The following is a 24,325-nucleotide window of genomic DNA, read 5'->3' as shown; positions in this document are numbered from 1 at the left end:
AGAAGAAAAGAAATTTTTGTGTTCTTTTTTTCGTTTTAATATGCTATGCAATCCGACCACTCTGGTGACGAGTGATCGCTCGCGAAGAGCTGATAACCATTCAAGTCGAGACTATCCAACACGGACGATCCAAACTCTAGCATCGACTCCAGGGTCATAACGTCGATCTCGCCCTCCACTTTCACCACGCTCGACGCCAGCTCTTGCGTGATCAGCTGGCCCCGAGCAGCCTCGAGATCCCTCTGCCCAATTCCATGGCTTGGAGCTGAAGCGCCTGCGTTCCTCGGTGGTGGTGGTGTGTGATTTGGAGAGACATCGAGAGGGAGAGAAGGGATCACGGTCGGACCTGAGGCCCCGATCTGCAAGCCACCATCGCTATTGATCCTCAAGCACACTGAGTTTACCATCGGCATGGCCAGCGCTGGCGATGGTGGCGATGGCGATCCCAGCGGGGACGATCGAAGCATGTTGCAAGTGTGCTCCCCCCGGTAAGTGATCTGGAACGAGGAGGGATTGGAGTCGGATCTCTGGACGTATTTGATCGCCTGGCACCCGCTCTCGCGCTTGTGTGTGCAGCGATAGTAGCTCCTGGATCACGGGGACAATGGGTTTCTTTCTTAGAACTTCCAGGAACTTGTGAACAGTGAAGTTCTTACTTTGGGTGTCGAGATCCGAGGATGTCTTTCTGACCGTATTTCCTCCACGTATAGCCATCGTCCGGGACGAGCTCGTGCTCGATCGAGTGTGGCTGTTGCTGATGTTGGTTCTTGAGTTTTCTATCAGAGATCACAGATGATCATCACATTGATTGGAAAGTTTCGAGAGAGACCATACCTCTTTTTGGTCGGGGTGTGATCTTCGTCGCTGTGAGAGGTCTCGCTAGTGGTGGCGATGGCAGGCTTGGAGCGATGGCCGCCTGGATCGACGGGAGAAGCATGGGGGTTCCTGCTGAGGCACGCGATGATGTTGGTGAAAGTGGCGATGATACTGGCAGCGTCGTCAACCAGAGTCCTGGCGGCTCCATCGTCCAGGCTTGATGCCGGGACGAGCTTGAGCTTGTCATCCAGCAGCTGGGCTTGGCCTCTTGCCTTGCTTACTTCCATCCTCACTAAACTCTCCGCAAATGGATGCATTCTCCTCGCCTCTCCCTCATCAAATTCCCCAAACACTCTTTGGATCTTTTTGGATCGAGAGAGAGAGAGAGAGACCAACTGGAGATTGCGAGGTCGCCACTGGGCAGTGATGGATCCCACTTTGAAAATCGCGGAGCAAAGAAAAGAGACCTGGATGCTACGCTTATAGGTTTGACATTTTGTATGGATGTGGTCGCCGGTCAAAGTCGCTGGCGCTGACTCTTGTCCGCGTGGACTGGGCATGACTGTTGACGCGGCAATTTTCTAGATTAAAAATTTTAAAATGAAGTTTGCATTTAGGCGGGAAGATAATTTTAGGGCTCTGCGTTTTAGGGTTCTTGGCGGGCTTTTGGGATCTGGAGCGGGGGCGCCTGGGCGCTATGAAACGATCCTTGGCGATCTTTGACGGTTCGTATCCCGAGCTTTTCGGTATCTCCTTCGGTTTCTCTCCGGCGCTCCCAGAGCCGCGGACCAGGAAGAAAAAGAAGAAGCTCGAGAGAAAAGAGGAAGGATGAGAGAGATCCTACACATCCAGGGCGGCCAATGTGGCAACCAGATCGGCGCCAAGTTCTGGGAGGTTGTTTGCGACGAGCACGGCATCGATCCCACGGGCACCTACCATGGTGACTCGGACCTCCAGCTCGAGAGAATCAATGTCTACTTCAACGAGGCCAGTGGAGGGCGCTATGTTCCTCGTGGGGTTCTCATGGATTTGGAGCCGGGGACCATGGATAGCGTGCGATCGGGGCCGTATGGACAGATCTTTCGCCCCGATAATTTCGTGTTTGGCCAGACCGGGGCTGGAAATAACTGGGCCAAGGGACACTACACCGAAGGGGCCGAGCTCATCGATTCCGTGCTCGATGTTGTGAGGAAAGAAGCCGAGAGTTGCGATTGTCTCCAAGGTATGTCTCTTTTGCTCTTCCTCGATTTTTTTTTGTTCTTTCCACTTGGTTAATCTGTTCTTCCAAAAAACCATTTTTCCTTAGAATGGTTTTTCTACTTTGTTCTTGTTCTTGCTTCTCTTTGTTTTTCCACCTGGTGTTTTTATGTTCTAGTTTCTCGATCTAAGTTGCAACTCTTTCAAGGATCTAACACGAGGATGGTTTTATTTGTTGGTCAGGATTTCAAGTGTGTCACTCCATGGGAGGAGGCACGGGATCTGGCATGGGAACGCTCCTCATCTCCAAGATAAGAGAAGAGTACCCGGACAGAATGATGCTCACATTCTCCATCTTTCCGTCGCCAAAAGTCTCGGACACGGTCGTGGAGCCTTACAACGCCACTCTCTCCGTCCACCAGCTCGTTGAGAACTCGGATGAGTGCATGGTTCTAGACAACGAAGCTTTATACGACATATGCTTTAGAACTCTCAAGCTCACAACTCCAACATGTAAGCAACATCTCTCTTTTATCTTTTTCATCTAGGATCTGATATCACTTTTTTCTTCTTTCAGTTGGTGATCTCAACCATCTCATCTCGGCTACCATGAGCGGCGTGACGTGCTGCTTGCGATTCCCGGGCCAACTCAACTCGGACCTCCGGAAGCTAGCCGTCAACTTGATCCCGTTTCCGCGGCTCCACTTCTTTATGATCGGCTTTGCTCCGCTCACCTCCAGAGGGTCGCAGCAGTACCGAGCTCTGAGCGTCCCGGAGATCACCCAGCAGATGTGGGACGCCAAGAACATGATGTGCGCAGCCGACCCTCGCCACGGGCGCTACCTCACGGCGTCGGCGATGTTCCGGGGGCGCATGAGCACCAAAGAGGTGGACGAACAGATGCTCAACGTCCAGAACAAGAACTCGTCCTACTTCGTCGAGTGGATCCCAAACAACGTCAAGTCGAGCGTGTGCGACATCCCTCCCAAGGGACTGAAGATGTCGGCGACTTTCATCGGGAACTCGACCGCGATCCAGGAGATGTTCAAGCGAGTGAGCGAGCAATTCACGGCGATGTTCCGGAGGAAGGCGTTCTTGCACTGGTACACGGGTGAGGGGATGGACGAGATGGAGTTTACCGAGGCGGAGAGCAACATGAACGATCTGGTGTCCGAGTACCAGCAGTACCAGGACGCGAGCGCCGATGACGAGGGAGAGATGGACGAGGAGGCCGAGGCTTGAAGCAACACAGAGGACTGAAAAAACAAGTTTTGAAGATCTTAGAAAAAATAAAGAACTCGAGTTCTTTCTTCCATTGTTTGGACTACTCGTTTTATGCATGAGATAAAATTAAAAAATAATGAATAGCGTTTTAAAAAAACTCCGCCCACTATTTCTCATAGATATACTACTAGCTAATTGTTTGGTATGCTAATATGACATTTAGTGCCAAATAAAATGCTACGTGGCACTTTGTGATACAATTGTTTATGGTCCATTTATACTCAACTGAGTTATCTGCATAAATATGTTCTATTGCAATAATAATATTTCTTCTTCTCTCCTTTGTTCAATTTTATGGTTTTTTTTTCTGACTTAAGTTCATTTGTCTAATTTAGATAATCTTAATATATTTCCCTGAGATATTTCTTAAAATAAATAAATACAATCATATGTCCTAAAATATCTACTTATTCAGTAATTCGTATACCTTTATTTAAAAATTAAAATAAATAGAAATTATTTTCTTATTTGTGCATAAGTATAACTCTTTTTTTTCTTTCTATAGGCCTTCTCCAAATAGATGTTTGATTATTTGTATTATATACAGTAACATGACCTGTATTTTCTACACATAATGAAAATGTAACCCAAATATTTTTCCAATAAATATCATAAGACCATACAACGTTATGATACTGATTATAAATAACAAGATTTCCATCTTTCTGAAAACGTAGAAAACATCCAATACCTTTTCCTGATGTTTCAGTATCCCAAATAGAAATTTTACCATAATATAACACAAGATTACAATCAAATTTCATATATAAAATAAATACTAAATTTGGTGATTGAAGAAAATCTCCTTCCCTAAGGCGAGAAAATGATGAATAATTTGGTCCACTTTTAATACAGGTTTTATGAAGAATACAATCTGTTTCTTCTTTAAATAATATAAAACTATTAGTATTTGGAAACTCTTGTAAGTAAACATTACTATCTTTATCTAATACATATGATATAGAATATCTTCCATTTATATACTCTACAGACCCATATGTTACTAAGTCTTTCTCAACATAATTTTGCAATGTTAAAGTAAACTCTTTCTCTATGGCTTTCCCATTATTTAAAGTAAAAAGAAAAGGAATAATAGTACAATATATATAAAAGTTTTTTCTTGACATTTGCATGTCAAGTGCACTTATTGTAATAAGTAAGCTAGTATCTTGTTCATGTAAAATTTTAGAGTAAGAAAATCCCATAAAAATTTCTTTTCTTTTGCCTACTTCTTTAATAAGCTCTTTAATAGTTGGTATTATTATGTTTTGTCTAACCTCAATTGAAATAACCCCTGCTGGATTTTCATATAATGTTTTAATACAAACACAATAACTGTGAATATAAAATAAAAAGTATAAATATAAAATATTTTTCTTGGTATGACAAATAGAAAAACTAAAACTGTAATTCATTTTTTTAAACATAAAAAATATATGTAAAAAATAGAAATATATAGCTTGTAGTATAGGTATTTATATTTTTTAAAATTTATTTAGCTTAGGAAGTGCCATATGTATTCTTCTCACATTCCATTTTGTCCTAACTTTATTAGAAACAGTAATTTGTTAATATATCTCACTCAACACAAATTTTATATGAATTTTATATATGTATATATATAAAATTCCCCCCCACTTCCCTCAATATAAAATGTAGGTCTATTAGATAAACTTAAACTTTTATTTTTAGTTGGAATAAAATGGAAACAATCAATATTAATGTAAGCAACCAAAGGAAACAACTCGAGAGACGATTCATAGAGGTTCAAATATAAAAGAAAAGGGCCCATGAACATAAGTATACCCCTTTTCTAATTGGTTAAGGGTTTTGGGATATTTAAGGTTAAGCATCCTTGGGTTTGAATATTACTAAGTTGGGTGACCTCCTAAGAAAGTTTAAATTCAGGAGTTTACATTTAGTATCAAAGGGTTTTAGGTCTGACTTTGTTAGTTGGCTAAAGGAATCATACCACATGTTGATTGATATCTGGTAAAAGCGAGGCTTTTAGGAAAGCTGTAACCCTCAACTTCCGTTCATGAAAGCGTGAACTTGCAAGGAGGCATGGTGGATTAACCATACAACAAAGATTCTATTTGAAAGTGTGCTCCTCACTTCCAACTAATGATAGTCATCTTTTCCATTTCCACATGTTACAAGCTCATTTACAACTTAAGCATGTATGGTTCTAGAACAAAGCTTTATGAGCTCTCCCTTTTTTCCATACATTTAATTATCCAATAGGAGTGTATCACAACATCAAGATGACATCATTATTACAGTACTTGTACCAGTTACATGAGGATAATGGTGGAGAGCTGCAACTCACAAAGTAATGGCTGAGATAGGAGATAGAAGAATAGCCAAACAACATGTGAAGAGCTTTCTCAAGGCCACATAACAACTCTCACTCAATGTGAAGCAAGATATTTTATGTAGGTTTTTAAAACACCCAAGCATGGATGAAGAGTTCAAGTGATTTGTGATGGTAAGGAGGTAGCTGACAGGGTAGGTCATAATCTCCACATAGGTCTTGAGTAGTATTCTTTATGTCTTGGGGCATTAGATAAAGGCAATTGCCTACTATGGAAAGGTCTAGGATGGGCAACATAGATTGATTAATCATAATTGTAAACAATTGTAAAGTGTATTACAAAAGTTTGATAAAGCTATAGTGCAAGCATTTTGCAATTCTAACACCAAAGTTTCTCCTCATCCATATTCTCAAAGGCAAAAGCAAAGGCAAGGCAAAACTTTTTAAAAAGCCCTAAATATGCTATCTAGCCATCCTATAGTTATGTCTATCTATTCTAGTTTATTTACATTTGACATAGTGGAGCTATGCCACTAGAGTTCCTTCATTTTTGGCTAGTTTTTCAAGAATTTCTATTGGAGTTGCTTGACTTTCAACTGGTGTTAAGAGTTTTTACTACATTTTAGGATTTTTGACTTGTGTCTGTTGGTATTTTTAAATTTTCCATTCTTCACTTTTATTTATGGATTTCCCACTTATGTTTTTGGAATTCCCACTTGTATTGTTTTGAGCTTCATTATAACAATCATTTTTCTTATAATATATGTTCCAAATAATGTTTATATATTTCAATCAAGCTCTTAGTGTCCAAGCACCCAAACATATAGCTTTTGCTATATTTCAAATTTGCTATGTTACATTCTTATAAGCCTTTACTTTTGATTTAGATGCTTTCATGTTGACAACTAGTACATTGAGGCTTGGATACACTTAAGTGTGGAGCTTGGAAATTTTTTTGGTGTTTTGGAGAGACATTTTAAGCATTCTACAAATGAAAATGGTTATTAAGAACTAGCAATTATATACTTATCTGAAAGAGTTCTAAATTTACCTCTTTAATTGTGGAATATATAAATTTGGAGTTGAACTCTAAGCTTATTGCACTACAAAATGAGGGTTCAATATACACTCAAATCTTTATAAACATTATCTCCTTGTATTTAGCCTAGTGTTCAATGGAGTTTAGTATAATTTCAACATACTAGTGTGGGTTTAACTAACACATAAATTTGGCCTTTGCTAGACTGTGGCACTCTTTCTTTTACATTTGGTTTAGGTCACCACTAGTAGTAATGTATACCATTTTTGTACCATATTGCATAAGCTTTCGCTTGAGTTTATAAAATGAATTTGAGATGAATCATTGGCATGAGCTTCCACGTGGGCTTGTAAATGAAGCATATGAACAACTTAAAGGTTATGGCAGGATTAATATAAACCTATCAATGGTTATTATGATGTTACTATGAGTAAAATTAAACTTCCCCTAAGTTTGGTATGAGTGGCACATAGGCTAATCCACAACTATTTAGCATGGCACTAGCGGATCCTTCTTAAGCATAATTATAACTAGATCAATCAAAACTATAGGGATTAATCAATTAGCTTAGTATTCATTATTGTATTTTTTCATAAACTCTATTTTAGATTAGTCTGAATGTAGTGCAAACACAAAGTCAAATTAAGTAAAAAAAAAAGAGTTATCAAGGATGAAAAATCAAATACATAAATCATTATATCTTCTCCAAAAAATGCTAACAATTACATACTTCTGAAGGATAAGGTTTACTTTATCAAATCACTCAAGTGTGTCAACATGTGGGATTTAGAGTGCAAAATGACAACTTTGGCAACCTAAACAAGCTTTGATTTAGGATTTTGGTTTAAATCTAGCTTTTATATTGTCTAGATTTAACTTTTTCCATTTCCTTTTTTTTGTTATTTCCACTATATTTACTTAGTTCACATTTTCATCCATATCTTACCATTCACACTATAATTTTGACCATATCTTCCCATAGACTTGCATCAAGAAATATACAATAGGCCATATCAATACAATAGCTCTTCACTTGTAATTAGTAAGTTTCTTCTTTTTCTTTTTCTCTTTTGTGGATGGCTTTCTGGGTTTTAGGAAAGATGGTGCTTGGAAACTTCAAATCAGACACTATTGATGTATAAGCCCTTGGTTTTGTCTATTTGGAGAAAGCATCCAGACAAAGGCAGCCTTTGACAACAATGCCATTAGAGGTTATGCCTGCAATGCTTAGAAAACATGGGATGTGGGTAGCAAATTTGCACAGGTGGAATTTGGTATTGGTGGGAGGTTAGATGGAGATCACCTGGTTTATCACTTAACTATGTATTTATATTTAAGAAAATGAGATATTTTCAGAAGAAATATTCTAAGAATATGAAATGCCCTAAACTGTAACGGGGTTTAGGGTTTGCGGCAATGTTTCGAGCGGTAAGGAGCTCGGGCAAGGCGCTGCAAGCGCTGCACGCCAATGCGTCCCGTGGCAGCGCTTCGCACGCAGTGCCGCGCGCTAGCGATGGTGGATTCGTGATTTGTGCTCGAGGGTACTCTTTCTTCCCCGCGATTGGACCCCATCTCCCGCCGCCAAAGGTATGCGATGCTTCCTCGGCTTGTAGATTGATCGCTCGTTTTCTTTCCCAGGAAGAGGGAGCTCCAGAGGGGGAGAACAAGGTACATTTTTGAGATCTTAGTGATTCAAGCTCTCTGATTGTTTTTTTTTTTTCTTTCCAGGAAGATGGAACTTCTCCAACGACGGACGATTTCTATGACCTTCCAAAAGTAAAAAAGAATGATGCAAAGTTTCTAGCATGAACTTCCTTCGTTTTTTTTACAGGGACCAACGCACAAGGAGATGATTGCTGCGCGGCGTCACTACCTCAAGCGTCAAGCTCGCCGTGGTTTACTTCCTCCCTCGAGACCGATCCGGAAGCCATCTTTCTAAGCTCACAAAAGAGGTAGCGCTTGTTTTCCTTCGTTTTCTCCTCAGAACCTTTCGATCTTCTCAGGAAAATCCAGCCATGAAGCGCGTAGTTTGTTTTTCTTAGTAGTGTTTCAAAGGCCTCGTTGCTCTGGCAGCCAGGAAACTATCCACGTAACTTATCATCCAAGTTCCTGAGGTCTCTTTGCATCGGTCTTTTCTTCTCCGTGCTTTGTTCTAAGTGGCAACTGTGTTGTAGAGCACGACGTAAGCAGCAGAGTCGTCCGGATCTAAATCCACCACTCTCTCCGCCGCTCGTCTCCCTCGCTCCAAATCTCCGTAAGTCCGGGAAGCAGCGAGCAGTGTTCTCCACAGCACCGCGTCCGCTGCTTTGTCCGGGACCTCCAAAACTAGTCTTTCGGCCTCCTCCAATCTTCCCAGGCGACCAAGGAGATCGATCATGCAGCCGTAGTGCTCGGTGCTCGGCCACTCGCGAATGTGACGCTTCACAAACTCGAAGTGGCTCCGGCCCTCTACCAGCAGTCCGGCTCCACTGCAAGCACTGAGGACGCTCACGAACGTCACGCTGTCGGGCTTGACGCCTTCGTTTTGCATCCTCTTCAGGCTCTGGAAGACTTGGTCGAGATGCCCGTGCTGAGCATACGCGGCGACCATGGAGTTCCAGGAGAAGACCGACCTCTCGGGCATTCCATCGAAGAGGAGCTGCGCGAGCTCGAGCCTCCCACACCTGGCGTACATCGCAAGCAGCGAATTTTGGATCTGGAAGTCCTCGAGGCAGCTCCCGATCCGCGAGTGTAGTCTCTTTCCTTCTTCCAGGTCCACCATAGCCGAGCACGCCGAGAGCAAGCTCAGGAACGTCGCTCGGTCTGGGTGGCAGCCGAGGAGCTGCATTTGCCGGAACAGGGCGATGGATTCGCGATCGCCCTCTTGGGCATAGGCTTCGATCATCGCGTTCCAGAGGACGATGTCTCGATCTTGGCAGAGCAACCGGTCGAAGATCGAGCGAGAGATGGAGAGGTGCCCGAGCTGAGCATACGCGTGCACGAGTGCCGTGGCGACCTCTACGTGGAGCTCCAGGCCACTGTGGATTGAGCACGAGTGGAGGAGCTTGAGGTCGTGGAGATCTCTGCAAGCCGAGAGAACCGCCACATAGGTGCTCTTGTTGGGCGATCTCTCGCCCTCGAGCAGCAGCGAATGGAAGAGATGCATGGCCTGGCCAAAATGCCCTCTCTCGGCATTTACCGCTATGATCGCGTTCCACGCGACAATGTCCCTGTGAGAAATCCCGAAGAACATCGCGGTTGCCTGCTCGATCCTGCCGCATCTAGCGTACATATTCACCAATGCCGTCTCCACGATCACGTTGGATCCCAGGCCGCTCTCGAGAATCATCCAGTGGATGAGCGCCCCATCCCCGAGGCTCGCCGGGCAGCAGCAAGATTTGAGCGCTGTGACGAATGCGATGAGATCCGGCATGGCTCCCTCGAGCCTCATGATCTTCCAGAGCTCCAGCGACTCCTGGAAATATCCCCTCTCGCCATATGCGGCGATCATCTCCGTCCAGAGGATCACGTCCCTGGCGCTTACCCGATCGAAGACCTCGCGCGCCCTGTCGATGTCGCCGCAGCGCACGAACATCTTGACGAGGTAGTTGCCGATCAATCGATCGCCGGCGAGGCCGTGGCGGTGGACCAAGCTGTGGATGCATCTTGCTTCGTGGAGGAGGCGAAGATCTGTACAATCCGCGATGAGGCGACGGAAATCCGCCGCGTCGGGGCGGATGGATCCCGCGTCGATGAGATTGACGAGATCGCGCAGCCGCGACGAGGAAGAATCGAATCTAGGGCTCTTGGCGAGCGCCTGGAGCATTTTAAATGCCAACGCGGTTAAAGGTCTTCCACGCAAGACGTGCTGGGGCCGTGCGATCGATATTATCGGCCGTTGGATCGGATTAGTCGGTTCCGGCCGTTGGATATATCTAGATCTAGGCCATTGGATCGCGCGCGTTTAGGGTTTATAGGAAAGTGTCTTTTATACGAGGGAGAAAGAAAGAATGGGGAAGCGATCAGGCTATGGCGCGCACTCCACCGCTGAGGAAGTGGCGCAGGGGATTGACGCCAAGAATCTCACGGCAATCGTCACGGGAGGGGCGAGTGGCATTGGCGCGGAAGTGGTGCGCATTCTTGCGAAGCAGGGAGCCAGGGTTGTGATCGCGGCCAGGAACAAGGAAGCCGCGGAGAGAGCCCGCGCGGCGATGGAGAAGGAGCTGCCGGGGGCGTCGGTGCAGTGTATGGAGCTGGATTTGGCGTCGCTGGCCAGCGTCCGGGGCTTCGTCGAGGATTTCAAGAAATCCGGCCTGCCGCTCAATCTCCTCATCAACAACGCGGGTTTGATGTTCTGCCCCTTCAGCCTCACGGCCGACGGCGTGGAATCGCAGTTCGCGACGAATCACCTGGGCCATTTCTTGCTCACGAATCTCCTGCTCGACACGATGAAGGAGACGGCGGCGAAATCCGGGATCCAGGGCCGGATCGTCAATCTCTCGTCGGTGGCGCACGCGACGGTGGGCTACAAGGAAGGGATCCGCGATCTCGACGCTATCAACGATCGCGGGAGCTACGATTCCAAGAAGGCGTATGGGCAATCGAAGCTGGCCAACATCCTCCACGCGAACTCCCTGACAGCGATGTTCCAGCGGGAGAAGATCAACATCACGGCCAACGCGGTCCACCCGGGGCTGATCGGGACGCCGCTGTGGCGCCACTCGGCGGCGATGAAGCTCTTCGTCAAGATCATATACGCGGGCAAATGGAAGAGCGTGGAGCAGGGCGCGGCGACGACGATCTACGCGGCCATCCACCCCGACATGGCGGATGTGAGCGGCCGCTACCTCGCGGATTGCCAGGAGGCGAAGCCGTCCAAGAAGGCGCTGGATCCACAGCTCGGGAAGAAGCTCTGGGACATCAGCGAGCTCCTCGTCTCCCGGGCCAGCGCGTGATCGATCGATTTCTCTTGGGTTTCTCTTTCTTTTCACAGCGAGCGATCATCGATCCACCCCCATCGATCCAAGCTCTGTTCTGTTCTATCCTTTTTCCTTTCTTTGTAGCTACATTTCGTGATCGTCCTATAGATGAGAGAAGCTAAAGTTGTTTTGGTTTGTAATCGACAACAGTGATAACGCTATGATCGAAGAAAAGGAAAAAAAGTTTGAGAACATTCAGTTCCATGGTTTTCTTTTTTCTTTCTCGGGGACGTCAACGGCTTCATACTTTTTTCTACCGTGACGAATATTCGCCTCCGCACTTAACAGAATCAGCATATGCTAACAGTCAAAGAGGGATCTTGTTGGTTTCTTTTGTCTCGCTAGGGTTTGGTTCGTCGCTGGTTGGGCGTTGGGTGCGCGAGATCTGTGTTGCTGCGCCGCGGCCGCTCCACCGCCGCCTCTCTCTCAGCTCCCGCCCCACGGTAAATCCCTCTCGGCGCTCTCCACGGATTGGCCTTTTCCTCGGCGGCGATGCGCGCTCCTTCTTGGCCGCGGCTGCCAGGGTTTTAGTGACTAGGGTTTGGGTGTAGGAGCTGCGCTGCGCGATTCTTGGGCTCGCTCTTGGACGAATTCCGCCATGGAAAATGCTGCTCCATACAACCCACGCACTGTGGAGGAGATTTTCACCGATTTCAAGAAGCGGAGAGCTGGAATGGTGAAAGCGCTGACAGAAGGTGAGCTCCTCCAATTCCACTCAATCGTGGAATTCTCCCACTCTTTTTTTGCCCGACCGGTACTGATGAGAGATTTTTCTCTTGCCTTGCGTTTGTTTTGGGCTGCCCAGATGTGGAGCAATTCTGCAATGAATGCGATCCAGGTGCGCTCATTTAGTTCTCAGGGCCTTGAATTTTTTTCTCTTTTTTTCTCTCGGATAGAGTGATTAAACTCTGCCTGCCGCCGTTCGTGCGTGGGTGTTTTTTGTGTGTGCAGACAAGGAAAACCTGTGCCTGTATGGATTTCCCGACGAGAGCTGGGAGGTGAATTTCCCAGCGGAAGAAGTTCCTCCGGAGCTCCCGGAGCCGGCGCTCGGCATCAACTTTGCGAGAGATGGGATGGAGCGCAAGGCATGGCTGTCGCTAGTAGCAGTCCACAGCGACGCGTGGTTAATTGCAGTGGCTTTTTTCTATGGTGCCCATTTTGACAGGGCAGACAGGTGACTCTCCTATTTTCTTTTATCTTTCCCATTCCCTGATGTGTGTTCTCTTTTGTTCTTTCTCTTTTTCGCGTGTGGCACACAGGAAGCGCTTGTTTAGCTTGATGAACTCGCTTCCAACCATCTACGATACGGTCACCGGGAAGAAGCAAGCGCAGGAGAAAACAAACGGCAACAGCAGCTCCAAAAGGGCTTCTAGTGCGAAATCTGTAAGGCGAACTTGGTTCTCTGCGTGCTTGCTAATGGTGTCACTGCGTCCGCAGAAGAAGCCCCCATCGAGCGACGAGGAGGACGAAGACTCTCCTTACGACGAAGACGAGGAGGAGCACGGTGACACCTTCTGCGGGACCTGCAATGGCCCCTACAACGCGGACAAGAAGGAGTTCTGGATAGGATGCGATACGTGCCAAAAGTGGTTTCATGGGAGCTGTGTCAAGGTTACACCGGCCAGAGCGGAACACATCAAGCAGTACAAATGCCCGTCTTGCAGCAAGAGGGCCCGGGTGTAGAAGCGGAAGATGGTCGATCGAAACAGGCAAGAGCAGTATTTCCCGAACCGGTACAGGACATCAGTTCTTCGTCAGTGAAAGAAAGAAAAACAGTAGGAGTCAAATTCTTTCAGTGAGGCACTCTCTACGACAAGAAGGTTCTTCAGTTTCCATACTTTTTTTTAAGCTTTGTTCCCTTAATGTTTGTTGGTTCTTATTTCTCGATCCTCCTGATCCTCCGTTTTTGTTTTTTTTTGTTTACCTTTCTCTTTTTTCTTTTTTTTTTCCGTTCTTCTCCAACAGAAATGAAACTGTATATTCTGGAAGAATGCATCGTCATTTTAGTCCACTCAAAACTGGTTCGCTTCTAAGTATAGTATAGTGATTTTTCTCCTTTGGTTTGGGCTAGCTCCAGCTAACGAGCCTGTTTATTTTTATTTCGTTTAGAAATGGTGCGCAAAAGGCCCAGCTCGTCCAAGGTTTGCTCACGAGCTGCGCTGCGCTATGGCGCCAGTGCGTGAGATTTTGGTAATGGTTTCCTTGTTGAAGGCTTCGTTGGCGGTTTTTAGTGCAGCAGCAGATAAACTCGAGCTCGGCTATTACTCCGAGACTTGTCCAAATTTGGAAGAGATCCTCGCAACCTCTGCTAAACTTAAGCTGGCCGAAGCACCCACGACTCCTGCGGCTGTTGTGAGGCTCTTGTTCCACGACTGCTTCATTGAGGTAAGTCCGATTTTCTCGTTTCTCTGCTTGTGTTTTTTTCGATCTTGTGATGATCTTGTTTGCATGGTGCAGGGATGCGATGCCTCGATCATGATAACTTCTACTCCGGACAACTTGGCTGAAAGAGACGCGGAAGTTAACAGGGACTTGGCTGGTGATGGTTTTGATGCCGTGGTTCGAGCAAAGGCGGCGGTGGAAGCCGAGTGCCCGGGAGTGGTGTCTTGTGCTGACATCTTGGTGATCATAGCGAGAAACTTCATAGAGCTGGTAAGATAAGTTTCAATAGTTCTCATGCAATTCTAGCTTCCAGGTTGATCAAAAGGTCTTTTTGATTGACAGACTGGTGGGCCTTCGTATCCTGTTCTCAAGGGAAGAAAAGATGGATTTATCTCCGAGGCCGCGAGGGTCCAGGACAACCTTCCAGGCTCCACCTTGAATCTCCATCAACTTTTACGCAACTTCAAGAGCAAAGGACTGGACATGGAAGATCTCGTGGTACTGAGTGGTAAGCTCTCAAAGCTTTTCATCTAAAAGCTCGAAAAGTTTCATGGATTCCTCCCTAGGTGCTCACACTTTTGGATTCGCTCACTGCAAGCAATTCCACAAGAGGCTCTACAACTTTAGCCGCGATCGCGCAATGGATCCGAGACTCCCTCCGGTTTTCGCGTCGAGCCTCAAGGCCGCCTGTCCCGAGCGTGGCGATGATCCAGGCTTGGTGCTGCCCTTCGATCCCTCCACTCCATTCGCCTTCGACAACTCCTACTACAAGACCCTCGTCGCTGGAAACGCGCTGCTCATCTCGGACGAGACGCTCCTCGCCAAGCGCAAGACGAGGGAGATGATCAGGGAATTCGCGAGAGACGAGCAAAAGTTCTACCAGGAATTTGGCGCCGCGATGCAAAGGCTGTCGAGCGTTGGAGTGAAGGTTGGGAGCGATGGCGATGTGAGGAGAGACTGCACGGCGTTTAATCGGTAGTCTTCCATTTGAACACTCTCTCTCCAAGAACCCTAAAATTCAAAGTTCCGCGAGTCCAGGATGATGGCGTCGATCGATCTCTCATCGATGCTCAAGTGCGCGCTGCTTCGCCACGGCTTGCGGCAAGATCCGCCGCTGGAGGACGAGGCGCGCAAGGGTTTCATGGATCCGACAGTGTCTTACATTTCGAGCGTGCTGCTGGACGACGACGGCGACGACGAGGATCACGATCAGCTCGCGCGGTCCGGTAAGTACTGCCAGATTCTAAGCGAGCTCACAGCGATCGTTGCGCCGCGGCCTCTTGATTCTCCCAAGAACAGCGACAGCGATGGCGGTTTGGAATATCTGCTCGTCCGCTGCGCCCAGGCGGTGGCGGCGGGGGATTCCTCACGGGCTTTCGCGCTGGTCAGTGACATCAAGGGCGCGCTGTGGCGATCGTCGGGGGGATGCTTGTATCGGACGATCTCATTCTTCGTCGACGCACTGACTGCCCGATTGGAGGGCTTTGGGGCTCAGGTGTACGCCGCCATGGCAAAGGAGGTCACTCGCCGCCAGTACTTGTCCGTGAGGCTCTTGAATCTCCCGTGCTTGAAGCTCTCGCAAAGATTCGCCAACGAGCACATACTGGAGCTGGCTAGAGGAGCTCGTCGCGTCCATATCGTCGACTATGGCATCCAGTATGGTTTCCAGTGGCCGTATCTGATCAAGGCTTTGTCCCAGCGTAGCGGCGGTCCTCCCGAGCTCAAGATCACCGGGGTGGATTGTCCTCACGTCGTCAACTTGGCCGAGACTGGGAGGAAGCTGGTCGAGTTTGCGGGATCGTGTGGAGTTCCGTTCGAGTTCATGGCAGTGGCGAGCGAGAACTGGGAAAAGGAGAGGATTATCCGGTGTAAGAACGAGGTGCTGGTGGTGAATAGCGTGCTCCGGCTGCGCCACTTGCGAGATCATGGCACGGTTGCGGTGGACAATCCCAGAGAAGTTTTCCTCGGGAAGATTTGCGGGCTCAGGCCGGACTTGTTCTTGCAAGCCGAGATCAGTGCCGATATGAGCTCGCCCTTGTTCTTGCAGCGGTTCAAGAACGCCCTCGAGTTTTACAAGCAGAAGATGGAGTACTTTGAAGCGGTGGCAGAAGGAAAGCCGGAAGAGCACGGATTTATCCAAAAGGTGGCCGCAAGAGATATCATGAACATCGTCGCGTGCGAAGGGCTCGATCGAGTGGAGAGAGCGGCCTCGTATCGCGTCTGGGATGCTCGGGCAAAGCGAGCAGGCTTCGAAGGGGTGGCAGTGGCGGAGGAGATTTACGATAAAGTGAGGAGCGCTTGTGGAAAATTCAGGAACCCGGACTTCGGCTTCGCAAGAGATGGAAACTGGATGTTGCTGGGGTGGAAGGACACAGTGCTCTACGCGATGAGTGCTTGGCGACCAAAGCGTGTCCTACAAGTGGCTGGTATGTTTCAGGTTCTATAGCGATGGACTTGAGAACTTCCGTGACAAGGTAAGTTCCTCTTGAGTGTTCTTTGAAGACATTCAAATCGTCTCCTTACACGATCAGGAACAAAGAATTTACAGAAAGAATGTAGGTACAGGGTGGATCACTGGTGTTTGAAGCGCGGTAGCTTCTCAATGGGCTCCCAGACGCTCAAAGCATTCAAGACTACGTCTTTCCAGCCAAGCAGCAGCCAGTTCTCGTCCATTCCGTACGTGAAGTTCTCGTGTCCGCTCCAAACGGACATGACCATCTCGAGCGCTCGTTTGCTGACTGGAAGCTGTCCGAACTGGCCTTTCCGAGCCAGGCGATCCCAGGTTTTGTACGAGGAGATGCGCTCCACACGGTCCTGCCCGTCACAGGCAATGGCTCCCATGGCGCACTTCTCGATGAACTTATCCATGAAGTCGAGCTGCGACTGGTCGATCAACCCAAGCTTCATCGTCTCCTCGAACGACTCCAGCCTCGCCAGAAAGCTCCTCCAGGCCCCGTCGAAGCGGTGGATGAAAAATGGAGAGCCCATCTCAGCGTGCACCACGGACTGGAAAAACATAACAGGCTTGAAGCTGAGGATCTTCTCGAAGAAGAGCTTCCGGGGGCTGTCGATGTTCCCGTCCTCGCGGATGTGCCGCATCCTCAGCTGGCAGTTGACGAAGAGAAGCTCGCTGAAGAGATGGTATCTCGGCTGCGCTGACTCCCACGCCGCGGTGGCGATGGAGTGGAACTCGAGGTGCATCCCACACGACTTTGCGTAGTCAACCAGCCGGTTTCCAGTTTTCTCGAGGCTGACAAGGGACGGGAAGTCAATGCCTGTGATCTTGAACAGTGGCGGCCCCTCGGCTCTCTCGGACAGCGCCTTGATGAGCGACGGCCACTGGTCGCCGTAGAGGATCCCATAGTCGACGATGTGGACACGCTTGGCACCACGGCAGGCATCGAGGATCATCTGGTTGGCGAAGCGCTCCGTGGCCCGGAGGCTGGGAAGATTCATCCGGATGGAGATACTCTGCATCCTCGTCACGTCCTGGTGCATCGCGGCGTACATCCGAGCTCCACACCCGGCCAGCCTCGCGACGAGCGCGTTGGTGAAGTAGAGCGCGGCCTTCTCCACCGGACGCGACTGAGGTGAGGCTAAAGTTCTGATCTCTCTCACGAGCTCATGGACGTCGGTGGAATTCTTGGCAGCCACGGCTTGGGCGCAGTCCATGAGCAAGCTGTGGAAGGAGACGGTGGAGGTGCGCGAGGGAGAATGAGGAGGAGAGGCGGTGTCCATGGACGAGGAACTGCTATTGGGGGAGAGGCATTCCGTGAGCTCGCGGAGCAGTACCTGGTAAGAGGTTTGCTGTTGTTGTGGCAGCTGGAGGAGGAGCTCCTCATCGTTTTCTTCCAGAATTCTGGTGAGATAGTCGAGCCGCGAGCGATCAAAGATGGAGTGATGCTGCTGGGAAGAGATTTGAGCCTGGACTGGCTCGAGGGGGATTTGACGGCGCAGCAAAGCGGCTCGCAATTGCAAGCATAGATCGCTGTCCATTTGTAATAGCCATAGGTCAAAAATTTACACTGTTAACTGTCGAAAGTACTAGAATAGATTTTATGTTTCCCTCCGAGTGCGTAGTTAATAGTGGTAGTTTTGGACAGAGCTATCATGTTCATGTTTGACATTTTCCACTAATGTAAAATAACATTTTTAATTGAGAGTTAGAAAGGAGGAGAAGATTTGGTGGACTAATTTATTTTGCTACAGAGATAAAAGACAAAGTGTGGACAACACAGTGGTAAAGTTCTTTATTAAAAACAAGGGTTTAATAGGGGCTAGATGAGATTATTAGAGATCATAGAGATTTTTGAGATCACTGTCTTTGCATACAACATGATGCTCAAGCTACTATGCGATCGGAGAACAGTGGAGTTTGTTGGAAGAACTTTTCAAGGATATGCTCGAGGAAAAGATCATGCTGGACAACCAAGCTGTTCCAAGTGTTGTGGTTGAGCTGAGGATGCCATGGCCTGGTTCCACCGGCTTTGTGACACTGGGGTTTCTTTTGACAGAGTTACATACAGTGCCATGATCGATCTCTACGGGAAGGTTGGAAGAATGGCAGAGACCATGGACCTCTAGCAGATAATGCGGAAGAACAACTCGAAGCCCGACTTGGTGTGACCATCGAGTCCAGATCCAGGTGGGCAATTCCCTCGTCTTGAACTTGGTGTGATCACAAACATCTACTCGAGAGTTGGGGACTAACAGGTGATCTTGCGGCTCTTCGGAGACATGGAGCAAGTGCGAGATCAAGTTCTCTTTAACATTTTGATTGGAACTCTAGGATGAGTAGGGAAAGTCATGCTCGCCCAAGGGATGTTGACAAGCTGGCAAGCTATGGCTTGGAGCCGTCGGAGATAACTCTTAGCATCCTCATCGACATGTACACCAGGCCCTACAACACCATCAAGCGGAAGAAACGGCATCTACAACACGTTGCCCAACGTGTGTGTAGAGAGTGGCAACATCCAGAGGGAAGAGAGCTTAATCGAGGAGATGGGCCAGATCATATGACTTACGGGATCTTGATGAACGTCTTCGCGACCAAAGGTATGGTGGTGGAGGTCGGGGCCATTGTGACAAGCTCAAGAACTTGGCCGTGTTTCCAAAGGCAGCCTTCTACATGATGCTCATCAAGGCTCCACAGGCCGGGGACTTCAATCGAATACCTCAGATGGTCGCAAATGGCTGATGCTCATCTTGTGTGCCTCTTCGTCACAGATGAGCGACAAAGCCTGGTTCAGCGTCCTTGAGTGCGTGAAGAAGATCAAGCCTACGCTCTATTTGCCACTGCTGCTACTTCTAGCTAAAGACGATGGTCGTTATGACGATGAGTTTGATGACATCGCGAGACCACAGCATCAGTGACTAATTCTAGGGCTTTCCATGACCCCGGGTGCCACCCATTCCAGAGGGCTTTCCATGGGTGCCACCCATTCCCGCTTCCGGGTTTGGTTTCCTCCTGCATCAAATAAGAGAATGCATTGAGTCAACTTATAAACGAATACAAGTCAACTAATTCTAATCGTCAACTTCACCAAACCTTAACGTGAAAACAACTTCCTCGAATACTTGTCCTCTACAGCCATTCGCCACGTCCTCTTCAGCGCTTGACCTCTCACAACTACGTAGAAAACCAACACCATTGAAGCTTTTAGATCGAGAACAAGTGAACTATTATTGCCTTGTGCTTGAGGCTGCTGATAAGTGCACACAGCAGGCCTCACGTCGTCGAGCTGTGCCAGAGACTGCAACACAGGAAGTAGCTTGAGAAGCCCGTCGTCGCTCCTCTGCCCAGTGAACTTCCCAATCACAATCTCGTTGCCACTCCCAGGTTGGCAAAAGAAGCCAGGGTCGTCGTCCACCAGCACAACCTTGCGCAAGTCCCTGCCGAGGATGTCCAGATCCTTGAACTGCGCCTCCTTGCCAAGGCGGGTGTCGTGCCACAGCGTGCAATCACTCAGGCCAAGAACGTACCGGAAGCGAGTCCCGCGAGGATCAGAAAACGCGAGCTGCGTAGGGGGCTGAGCTGAAGAGCACAACCTCGGCAAACAGCGCCAGGGCATCCAGGAACTCGTCGAGATGCGGGCGCTTCTTGATGCACTTGCGACTGCCACCATCTCTCACCTCGAAATCACACTGGCTCCGCCGGAGAATTGACGAGGAGAAGATGAGTGTGTTGTCCAGATCCAGCACAACCGTCATCCTTCCCTCGAGCACAGCGTCCTGCGGCGGCAGGAGCGTATTCCTTGCGCAGAGGTGCTCTACCACCATTCCGTAGGTCTTGCATTCTAGCAGTTCCCTGAGCCAGCCTGAGTAATCAATGATGGCAGAGTTTTCAAGCAGCCACTGGCGCTGTTTGTGGTTGCTTAGCTCGAGCTTTGCAAGAACACAAGGGAGAGCGTTCCGTAGCTCCTCTAATTCAGGTCCTCCCATGGAAACGGTACGCTGATCGCAAGCCGCCATGAAACCCTTAGATGTGCCAAGACTATTCTTTTAGGTTTTTAAAGCAGGCAAGCTTCACTTAGATTAAAAAGGCTTTTAGGAGCTGCGTACGAAATAAAAACATCACATTATTTTTACACCAACTGCCAGTTATTTGTGGCCAGGTTAAAAATCTAGAAATATTTCTAAAAAAAGAAGAGGACAAGTATTCGAGGAAGTTGTTTTCATGATAGATCAGCATTGACCACCGTAAGGCCAAGACTTGTTTTCGTTTTATAAGTTGACTCGATTTACTTCCCATGCAACGTTTAAGGTTTCTACTATTTGATCCATTTGATACTTGGACCATCTATCACTGGTAAGGCCTCTCCATCGCCAGTGGACATGGGATCCAGATCTCCGAGCAGACGAGTCGTACGATATCACCCGACACTTGCCCGAGCGAGTACTTTGAAGCGGTGGCAGAAGGAAAGCCGGAAGAGCACGGAGTTATTCAAAAGGGGGCCGCAAGAGATATCATGAACATCGTCGCGTGCGAAGGGCTCGATCGAGTGGAGAGAGCGGCCTCGTATCGCGTCTGGGATGCTCGGGCAAAGCGAGCAGGCTTCGAAGGGGTGGCAGTGGCGGAGGAGATTTACGATAAAGTGAGGAGCGCTTGTGGAAATTTCAGGAACCCCGACTTCGGCTTCGGAAGAGATGGAAACTGGATGTTGCTGGGGTGGAAGGACACAGTGCTCTACGCGATGAGTGCTTGGCGACCAAAGCGTGTCCTACAAGTGGCTGGTATGTTTCAGGTTCTATAGCGATGGACTTGAGAACTTCCGTGACAAGGTAAGTTCCTCTTGAGTGTTCTTTGAAGACATTTAAATCGTCTCCTTACAGAAAGGACACGATAAGGAACAAAGAAGTTACAGAAAGAATGTAGGTACAGGGTGGATCACTGGTGTTTGAAGCGCGGTAGCTTCTCAATGGGCTCCCAGACGCTCAAAGCATTCAAGACTACGTCTTTCCAGCCAAGCAGCAGCCAGTTCTCGTCCATTCCGTACGTGAAGTTCTCGTGTCCGCTCCAAACGGACATGACCATCTCGAGCGCTCGTTTGCTGACTGGAAGCTGTCCGAACTGGCCTTTCCGAGCCAGGCGATCCCAGGTTTTGTACGAGGAGATACGCTCCACACGGTTCTGCCCGTCACAGGCAATGGCACCCATGGCGCACTTCTCGATGAACTTATCCATGAAATCGAGCTGCGACTGGTCGATCAATTCGAGCTTCATCGTCTCCTCGAACGACTCCAGCCTCGCCAGGAAGCTCCTCCAGGCCCCGTCGAAGCGGTGGATGAAAAACGGAGAGCCGATGTCAGCGTGCACCACGGACTGGAAAAACATAACGGGCTTGAAACTGAGGATCTTCTCGAAGAAGAGCTTCCGGGGGCTGTCGATGATTCCGTCCTCGCGGATGTGCCGCATCCTCAGCTGGCAGTTGACGAAGAGAAGCTCGCTGAAGAGATGGTATCGCGGCTGCGCTGACTCCCACGCCGCGGTGGCGATGGAGTGGAACTCGAGGTGCATCCCACACGACTCTGCGTAGTCGACCAGCCGGTTTCCAGTTTTCTCGAGGTTGACAAGGGACGGGAAGTCAATGCCTGTGATCTTGAACAGTGGCGGCCCCTCGGCTCTCTCGGACAGCGCCTTGATGAGAGACGGCCACTGGTCGCCGTAGAGGATCCCATAGTCGACGATATGGACACGCTTGGCACCACGGCAGGCATCGAGGATCATCTGGTTGGCGAAGCGCTCCGTGGCCCGGAGGCTGGGAAGATTCATCCGGATGGAGATACTCTGGATCCTCGTCACGTCCTGGCGCATCGCGGCGTACATCCGAGCTCCACACCCGGCCAGCCTCGCGACGAGCGCGTTGGTGAAGTAGAGCGCGGCCTTCTCCACCGGACGCGACTGAGGTGAGGCTAAAGTTCTGATCTCTCTCACGAGCTCATGGACGTCGGTGGAATTGTTGGCAGCCACGGCTCGGGCGCAGTCCATGAGCAAGCTGTGGAAGGAGACGGTGGAGGTGCGCGAGGGAAAATGAGGAGGAGAGGCGGTGTCCATTGACAAGGAACTGCTAGCACAAGAATTGGGGGAGAGACATTCCGTGAGCTCGCGGAGCAGTACCTGGTAAGAGGTTTGCTGTTGTTGTGGCAGCTGGAGGAGGAGCTCCTCATCGTTTTCTTCCAGAATTCTGGTGAGATAGTCGAGCCGCGAGCGATCAAAGATGGAGTGATGCTGCTGGGAAGAGATTTGAGCCTGGACTGGCTCGAGAGGGATTTGATGGCGCAGCAAAGCGGCTCGCAATTGCAAGCATAGATCGCTGTCCATTTGTAATAGCCATAGGTCAAGAATTTACACTGAGAGCTATCATTTTATGTTTGACATTTTCCACCAATGTAAAATAAAATTTTTAATTGAGATTAAAAAGTCTTTAAACAATATTGAGAATTGAAAAGGAGGAGAAAATCTGGTGGACTAGTTTATTTTGCTACAGAGATAAAAGACAAAGTGTGGAGGGGATGTATACTTGGTATGGGTGGATGTATATTACAACACAGTGGTAAAGTTCTTTACTAAAAACAAGGGTTTAATATAAGGGAGTGGACAACTACACTTTCAGCATCTTTGTTAGCTGTTCCAAGTGTTGCGGTTGAGCTGAGGATGCCATGGCCGCTTTGTGAAACCGGGGTTTCTTTTGACAGAGTTACATACAGTGTCATGATCGACCTCTACAGGAAGGCTGCAAGAACGGCAGAGACCATGGACCTCTACTAGATAATGCGGAAGAACTGGAAGCCCGACTTGGTGTGACCATCGAGTCCAGATCCAGGTGGGCAATTCCCTCATCTTGAACTTGGTGTGATCACAAACATCTACTCGAGAGTTGGGGACTAACAGGTGATCTTGGGGCTCTTCCAGACATGGAGCAAGTGCAAGATCAAGTTCTCTTTAACATTTTGATTGGAACTCTAGGATGAGCAAGGAAATTCACGCTCGCCCAAGGGATGTTGACAAGCTGGCAAGCTATGGCTTGGAGCCGTCGGAGATAACTCTTAGCATCCTAATCATCATATGCCAGCTTGGCCCAGTCTCACCTAGTATATTTGCTAGGGTTGTTTTAGTTGGCAGCCAGCAGTGCCTCCTCCGTGTCTCCTTTTACAGCAACACCTGTGATGCCACACCAACACATGACGACACCCTTAAACGCTACCAACTTGTCTTTGCATTTCAGAACCTCCTACATATAATGTTGAACAATTTGTATGCAACAGGAGCAAACTATATTACAATCATTAATGGAAGATTTGGGATGGAGTATGTGCTTGACGAGGCAACCCAGCAAGACTCACGTCCGAGTTCTATGCTATACGATCTTGGGTCATGTTTCCCATATGTCAACATGATCCAGAGTGGACCAAAGTCACGAGTCTACGCTGGGTCAAAGTTGGAGTCTCAAAATGGGTGGTACTCAATGGAGGTGCCGTATGGGTGTGACATGGTGGTCAAAAAGGTAAGTGGTGTCTTGTGGAAGGCAAATGTAAAAGAAACTAGCCAAACTGGTTGCTACTTTGCATTGCAAATGGATGGGAATGGTGTGCTTGAGAATGAGAGTGTTATAAATAATTATTGCTTTTTTATATTCAACTTTGCCAACAAATATTATGGAAGGCAGATTGATTTCATTAATATTAGTGATGCAAAATGATGGAGTGTACAAAATTGACACACAGAAAGCAGTGTGGGCATCTAATACAAATAATAATAAATAATGTATATTTTATATTGGGCATTAATCACTATACTCCATCTTCCTTGACTAGTTCTTGTTCAAGAGGAGCCAA

At 48.2% G+C, this 24,325-nt stretch overlaps 10 protein-coding genes across 12 annotated transcripts; 6 read left to right on the top strand and 4 right to left on the bottom strand.

Annotated features, from left to right (window-relative positions):
- Positions 1-5: 5 nt before the first annotated feature.
- LOC9638957 (WRKY transcription factor SUSIBA2) lies at positions 6-1,376 on the bottom strand. Its single transcript, XM_002977039.2, has 3 exons — positions 835-1,376; positions 657-776; positions 6-588 (listed from the first exon to the last, which is right to left on the bottom strand). The coding sequence occupies exons 1-3, from the start codon at positions 1,374-1,376 to the stop codon at positions 36-38; spliced, it is 1,215 nt and encodes a 404-aa protein (XP_002977085.2). The 3' UTR covers positions 6-35.
- Positions 1,377-1,483: 107 nt separating this feature from the next.
- On the top strand, positions 1,484-3,394 carry LOC9638669 (tubulin beta-1/beta-2 chain). The gene is made up of 3 exons (XM_002977175.2): positions 1,484-2,038; positions 2,257-2,526; positions 2,591-3,394. Exons 1-3 carry the CDS (start codon positions 1,645-1,647, stop codon positions 3,253-3,255), a joined length of 1,329 nt encoding a protein of 442 aa, XP_002977221.2. The 5' UTR covers positions 1,484-1,644; the 3' UTR covers positions 3,256-3,394.
- Positions 3,395-8,032: 4,638 nt separating this feature from the next.
- Positions 8,033-8,767, top strand: LOC9638668. Its single transcript, XM_024682209.1, has 5 exons — positions 8,033-8,237; positions 8,289-8,318; positions 8,379-8,426; positions 8,482-8,602; positions 8,654-8,767. Exons 1-4 carry the CDS (start codon positions 8,067-8,069, stop codon positions 8,587-8,589), a joined length of 357 nt encoding a protein of 118 aa, XP_024537977.1. The 5' UTR covers positions 8,033-8,066; the 3' UTR covers positions 8,590-8,602; positions 8,654-8,767.
- Positions 8,768-8,802: 35 nt separating this feature from the next.
- Positions 8,803-10,455, bottom strand: LOC9638955 (pentatricopeptide repeat-containing protein At1g11290, chloroplastic). Its single transcript, XM_024682039.1, has one exon. The coding sequence runs from the start codon at positions 10,453-10,455 to the stop codon at positions 8,803-8,805; it is 1,653 nt and encodes a 550-aa protein (XP_024537807.1).
- A 153-nt stretch (positions 10,456-10,608) lies between these two features.
- On the top strand, positions 10,609-11,810 carry LOC9638954 (short-chain dehydrogenase TIC 32, chloroplastic). Its single transcript, XM_002977173.2, has one exon. It carries the CDS (start codon positions 10,640-10,642, stop codon positions 11,582-11,584), a length of 945 nt encoding a protein of 314 aa, XP_002977219.1. The 5' UTR covers positions 10,609-10,639; the 3' UTR covers positions 11,585-11,810.
- Positions 11,811-11,924: 114 nt separating this feature from the next.
- Positions 11,925-13,596, top strand: LOC9638953 (PHD finger protein ALFIN-LIKE 4). 2 transcript variants are annotated; one of them, XM_024682088.1, is made up of 5 exons: positions 11,925-12,051; positions 12,160-12,303; positions 12,414-12,446; positions 12,560-12,782; positions 12,868-13,596. In XM_024682088.1, the coding sequence occupies exons 2-5, from the start codon at positions 12,207-12,209 to the stop codon at positions 13,289-13,291; spliced, it is 777 nt and encodes a 258-aa protein (XP_024537856.1). In that variant the 5' UTR covers positions 11,925-12,051; positions 12,160-12,206; the 3' UTR covers positions 13,292-13,596. The 2 variants fall into 2 exon arrangements, with proteins under 2 accessions (XP_024537856.1, XP_002977218.1); XM_002977172.2 differs by having other exon boundaries at positions 11,933-12,303; positions 12,868-12,991; positions 13,046-13,596.
- Positions 13,453-15,015, top strand: LOC9638952 (peroxidase 55). 2 transcript variants are annotated; one of them, XM_024682087.1, is made up of 5 exons: positions 13,453-13,629; positions 13,718-13,993; positions 14,066-14,260; positions 14,333-14,498; positions 14,557-15,015. In XM_024682087.1, exons 1-5 carry the CDS (start codon positions 13,471-13,473, stop codon positions 14,967-14,969), a joined length of 1,209 nt encoding a protein of 402 aa, XP_024537855.1. In that variant the 5' UTR covers positions 13,453-13,470; the 3' UTR covers positions 14,970-15,015. The 2 variants fall into 2 exon arrangements, with proteins under 2 accessions (XP_024537855.1, XP_002977217.1); XM_002977171.2 differs by having other exon boundaries at positions 13,577-13,641.
- Positions 15,009-16,602, top strand: LOC9638951 (scarecrow-like protein 31). The gene is made up of 2 exons (XM_002977170.2): positions 15,009-16,464; positions 16,522-16,602. Exon 1 carries the CDS (start codon positions 15,030-15,032, stop codon positions 16,434-16,436), a length of 1,407 nt encoding a protein of 468 aa, XP_002977216.2. The 5' UTR covers positions 15,009-15,029; the 3' UTR covers positions 16,437-16,464; positions 16,522-16,602.
- Positions 16,540-18,053, bottom strand: LOC112348844 (scarecrow-like protein 31). Its single transcript, XM_024682086.1, has one exon. It carries the CDS (start codon positions 17,984-17,986, stop codon positions 16,562-16,564), a length of 1,425 nt encoding a protein of 474 aa, XP_024537854.1. The 5' UTR covers positions 17,987-18,053; the 3' UTR covers positions 16,540-16,561.
- A 3,324-nt stretch (positions 18,054-21,377) lies between these two features.
- Positions 21,378-22,811, bottom strand: LOC9638950 (scarecrow-like protein 31). Its single transcript, XM_002977035.2, has one exon. It carries the CDS (start codon positions 22,809-22,811, stop codon positions 21,378-21,380), a length of 1,434 nt encoding a protein of 477 aa, XP_002977081.2.
- Positions 22,812-24,325: the final 1,514 nt, after the last annotated feature.

The sequence above is a fragment of the Selaginella moellendorffii genome, unplaced genomic scaffold, assembly GCF_000143415.4.
Source record: "Selaginella moellendorffii unplaced genomic scaffold, v1.0 SELMOscaffold_33, whole genome shotgun sequence".
NCBI lineage: Eukaryota > Viridiplantae > Streptophyta > Lycopodiopsida > Selaginellales > Selaginellaceae > Selaginella > Selaginella moellendorffii.
Note: the sequence above shows the minus strand (reverse complement) of the source record. Positions and strands in the feature narration are given on the sequence as shown.

Coding starts and splice junctions, on each gene's coding strand:
- LOC9638957 (XM_002977039.2), bottom strand. CDS start 1,376: ATGCCCAGTCCACGCGGACAAGAGTCAGCGCCAGCGACTTTGACCGGC. Junction 777..834: donor CACACCCCGACCAAAAAGAG/GTATGGTCTCTC, acceptor GATCTCTGATAG/AAAACTCAAGAACCAACATC. Junction 589..656: donor CTCGGATCTCGACACCCAAA/GTAAGAACTTCA, acceptor CCCGTGATCCAG/GAGCTACTATCGCTGCACAC.
- LOC9638669 (XM_002977175.2), top strand. CDS start 1,645: ATGAGAGAGATCCTACACATCCAGGGCGGCCAATGTGGCAACCAGATC. Junction 2,039..2,256: donor GAGTTGCGATTGTCTCCAAG/GTATGTCTCTTT, acceptor TTTGTTGGTCAG/GATTTCAAGTGTGTCACTCC. Junction 2,527..2,590: donor CAAGCTCACAACTCCAACAT/GTAAGCAACATC, acceptor TTCTTCTTTCAG/TTGGTGATCTCAACCATCTC.
- LOC9638668 (XM_024682209.1), top strand. CDS start 8,067: ATGTTTCGAGCGGTAAGGAGCTCGGGCAAGGCGCTGCAAGCGCTGCAC. Junction 8,238..8,288: donor CCCATCTCCCGCCGCCAAAG/GTATGCGATGCT, acceptor TTTCTTTCCCAG/GAAGAGGGAGCTCCAGAGGG. Junction 8,427..8,481: donor ATTTCTATGACCTTCCAAAA/GTAAAAAAGAAT, acceptor TTTTTTTTACAG/GGACCAACGCACAAGGAGAT.
- LOC9638955 (XM_024682039.1), bottom strand. CDS start 10,455: ATGCTCCAGGCGCTCGCCAAGAGCCCTAGATTCGATTCTTCCTCGTCG.
- LOC9638954 (XM_002977173.2), top strand. CDS start 10,640: ATGGGGAAGCGATCAGGCTATGGCGCGCACTCCACCGCTGAGGAAGTG.
- LOC9638953 (XM_024682088.1), top strand. CDS start 12,207: ATGGAAAATGCTGCTCCATACAACCCACGCACTGTGGAGGAGATTTTC. Junction 12,304..12,413: donor GGTGAAAGCGCTGACAGAAG/GTGAGCTCCTCC, acceptor TGGGCTGCCCAG/ATGTGGAGCAATTCTGCAAT. Junction 12,447..12,559: donor CTGCAATGAATGCGATCCAG/GTGCGCTCATTT, acceptor TTGTGTGTGCAG/ACAAGGAAAACCTGTGCCTG.
- LOC9638952 (XM_024682087.1), top strand. CDS start 13,471: ATGTTTGTTGGTTCTTATTTCTCGATCCTCCTGATCCTCCGTTTTTGT. Junction 13,630..13,717: donor TTTTAGTCCACTCAAAACTG/GTTCGCTTCTAA, acceptor TATTTCGTTTAG/AAATGGTGCGCAAAAGGCCC. Junction 14,499..14,556: donor AGATCTCGTGGTACTGAGTG/GTAAGCTCTCAA, acceptor ATTCCTCCCTAG/GTGCTCACACTTTTGGATTC.
- LOC9638951 (XM_002977170.2), top strand. CDS start 15,030: ATGATGGCGTCGATCGATCTCTCATCGATGCTCAAGTGCGCGCTGCTT.
- LOC112348844 (XM_024682086.1), bottom strand. CDS start 17,986: ATGGACAGCGATCTATGCTTGCAATTGCGAGCCGCTTTGCTGCGCCGT.
- LOC9638950 (XM_002977035.2), bottom strand. CDS start 22,811: ATGGACAGCGATCTATGCTTGCAATTGCGAGCCGCTTTGCTGCGCCAT.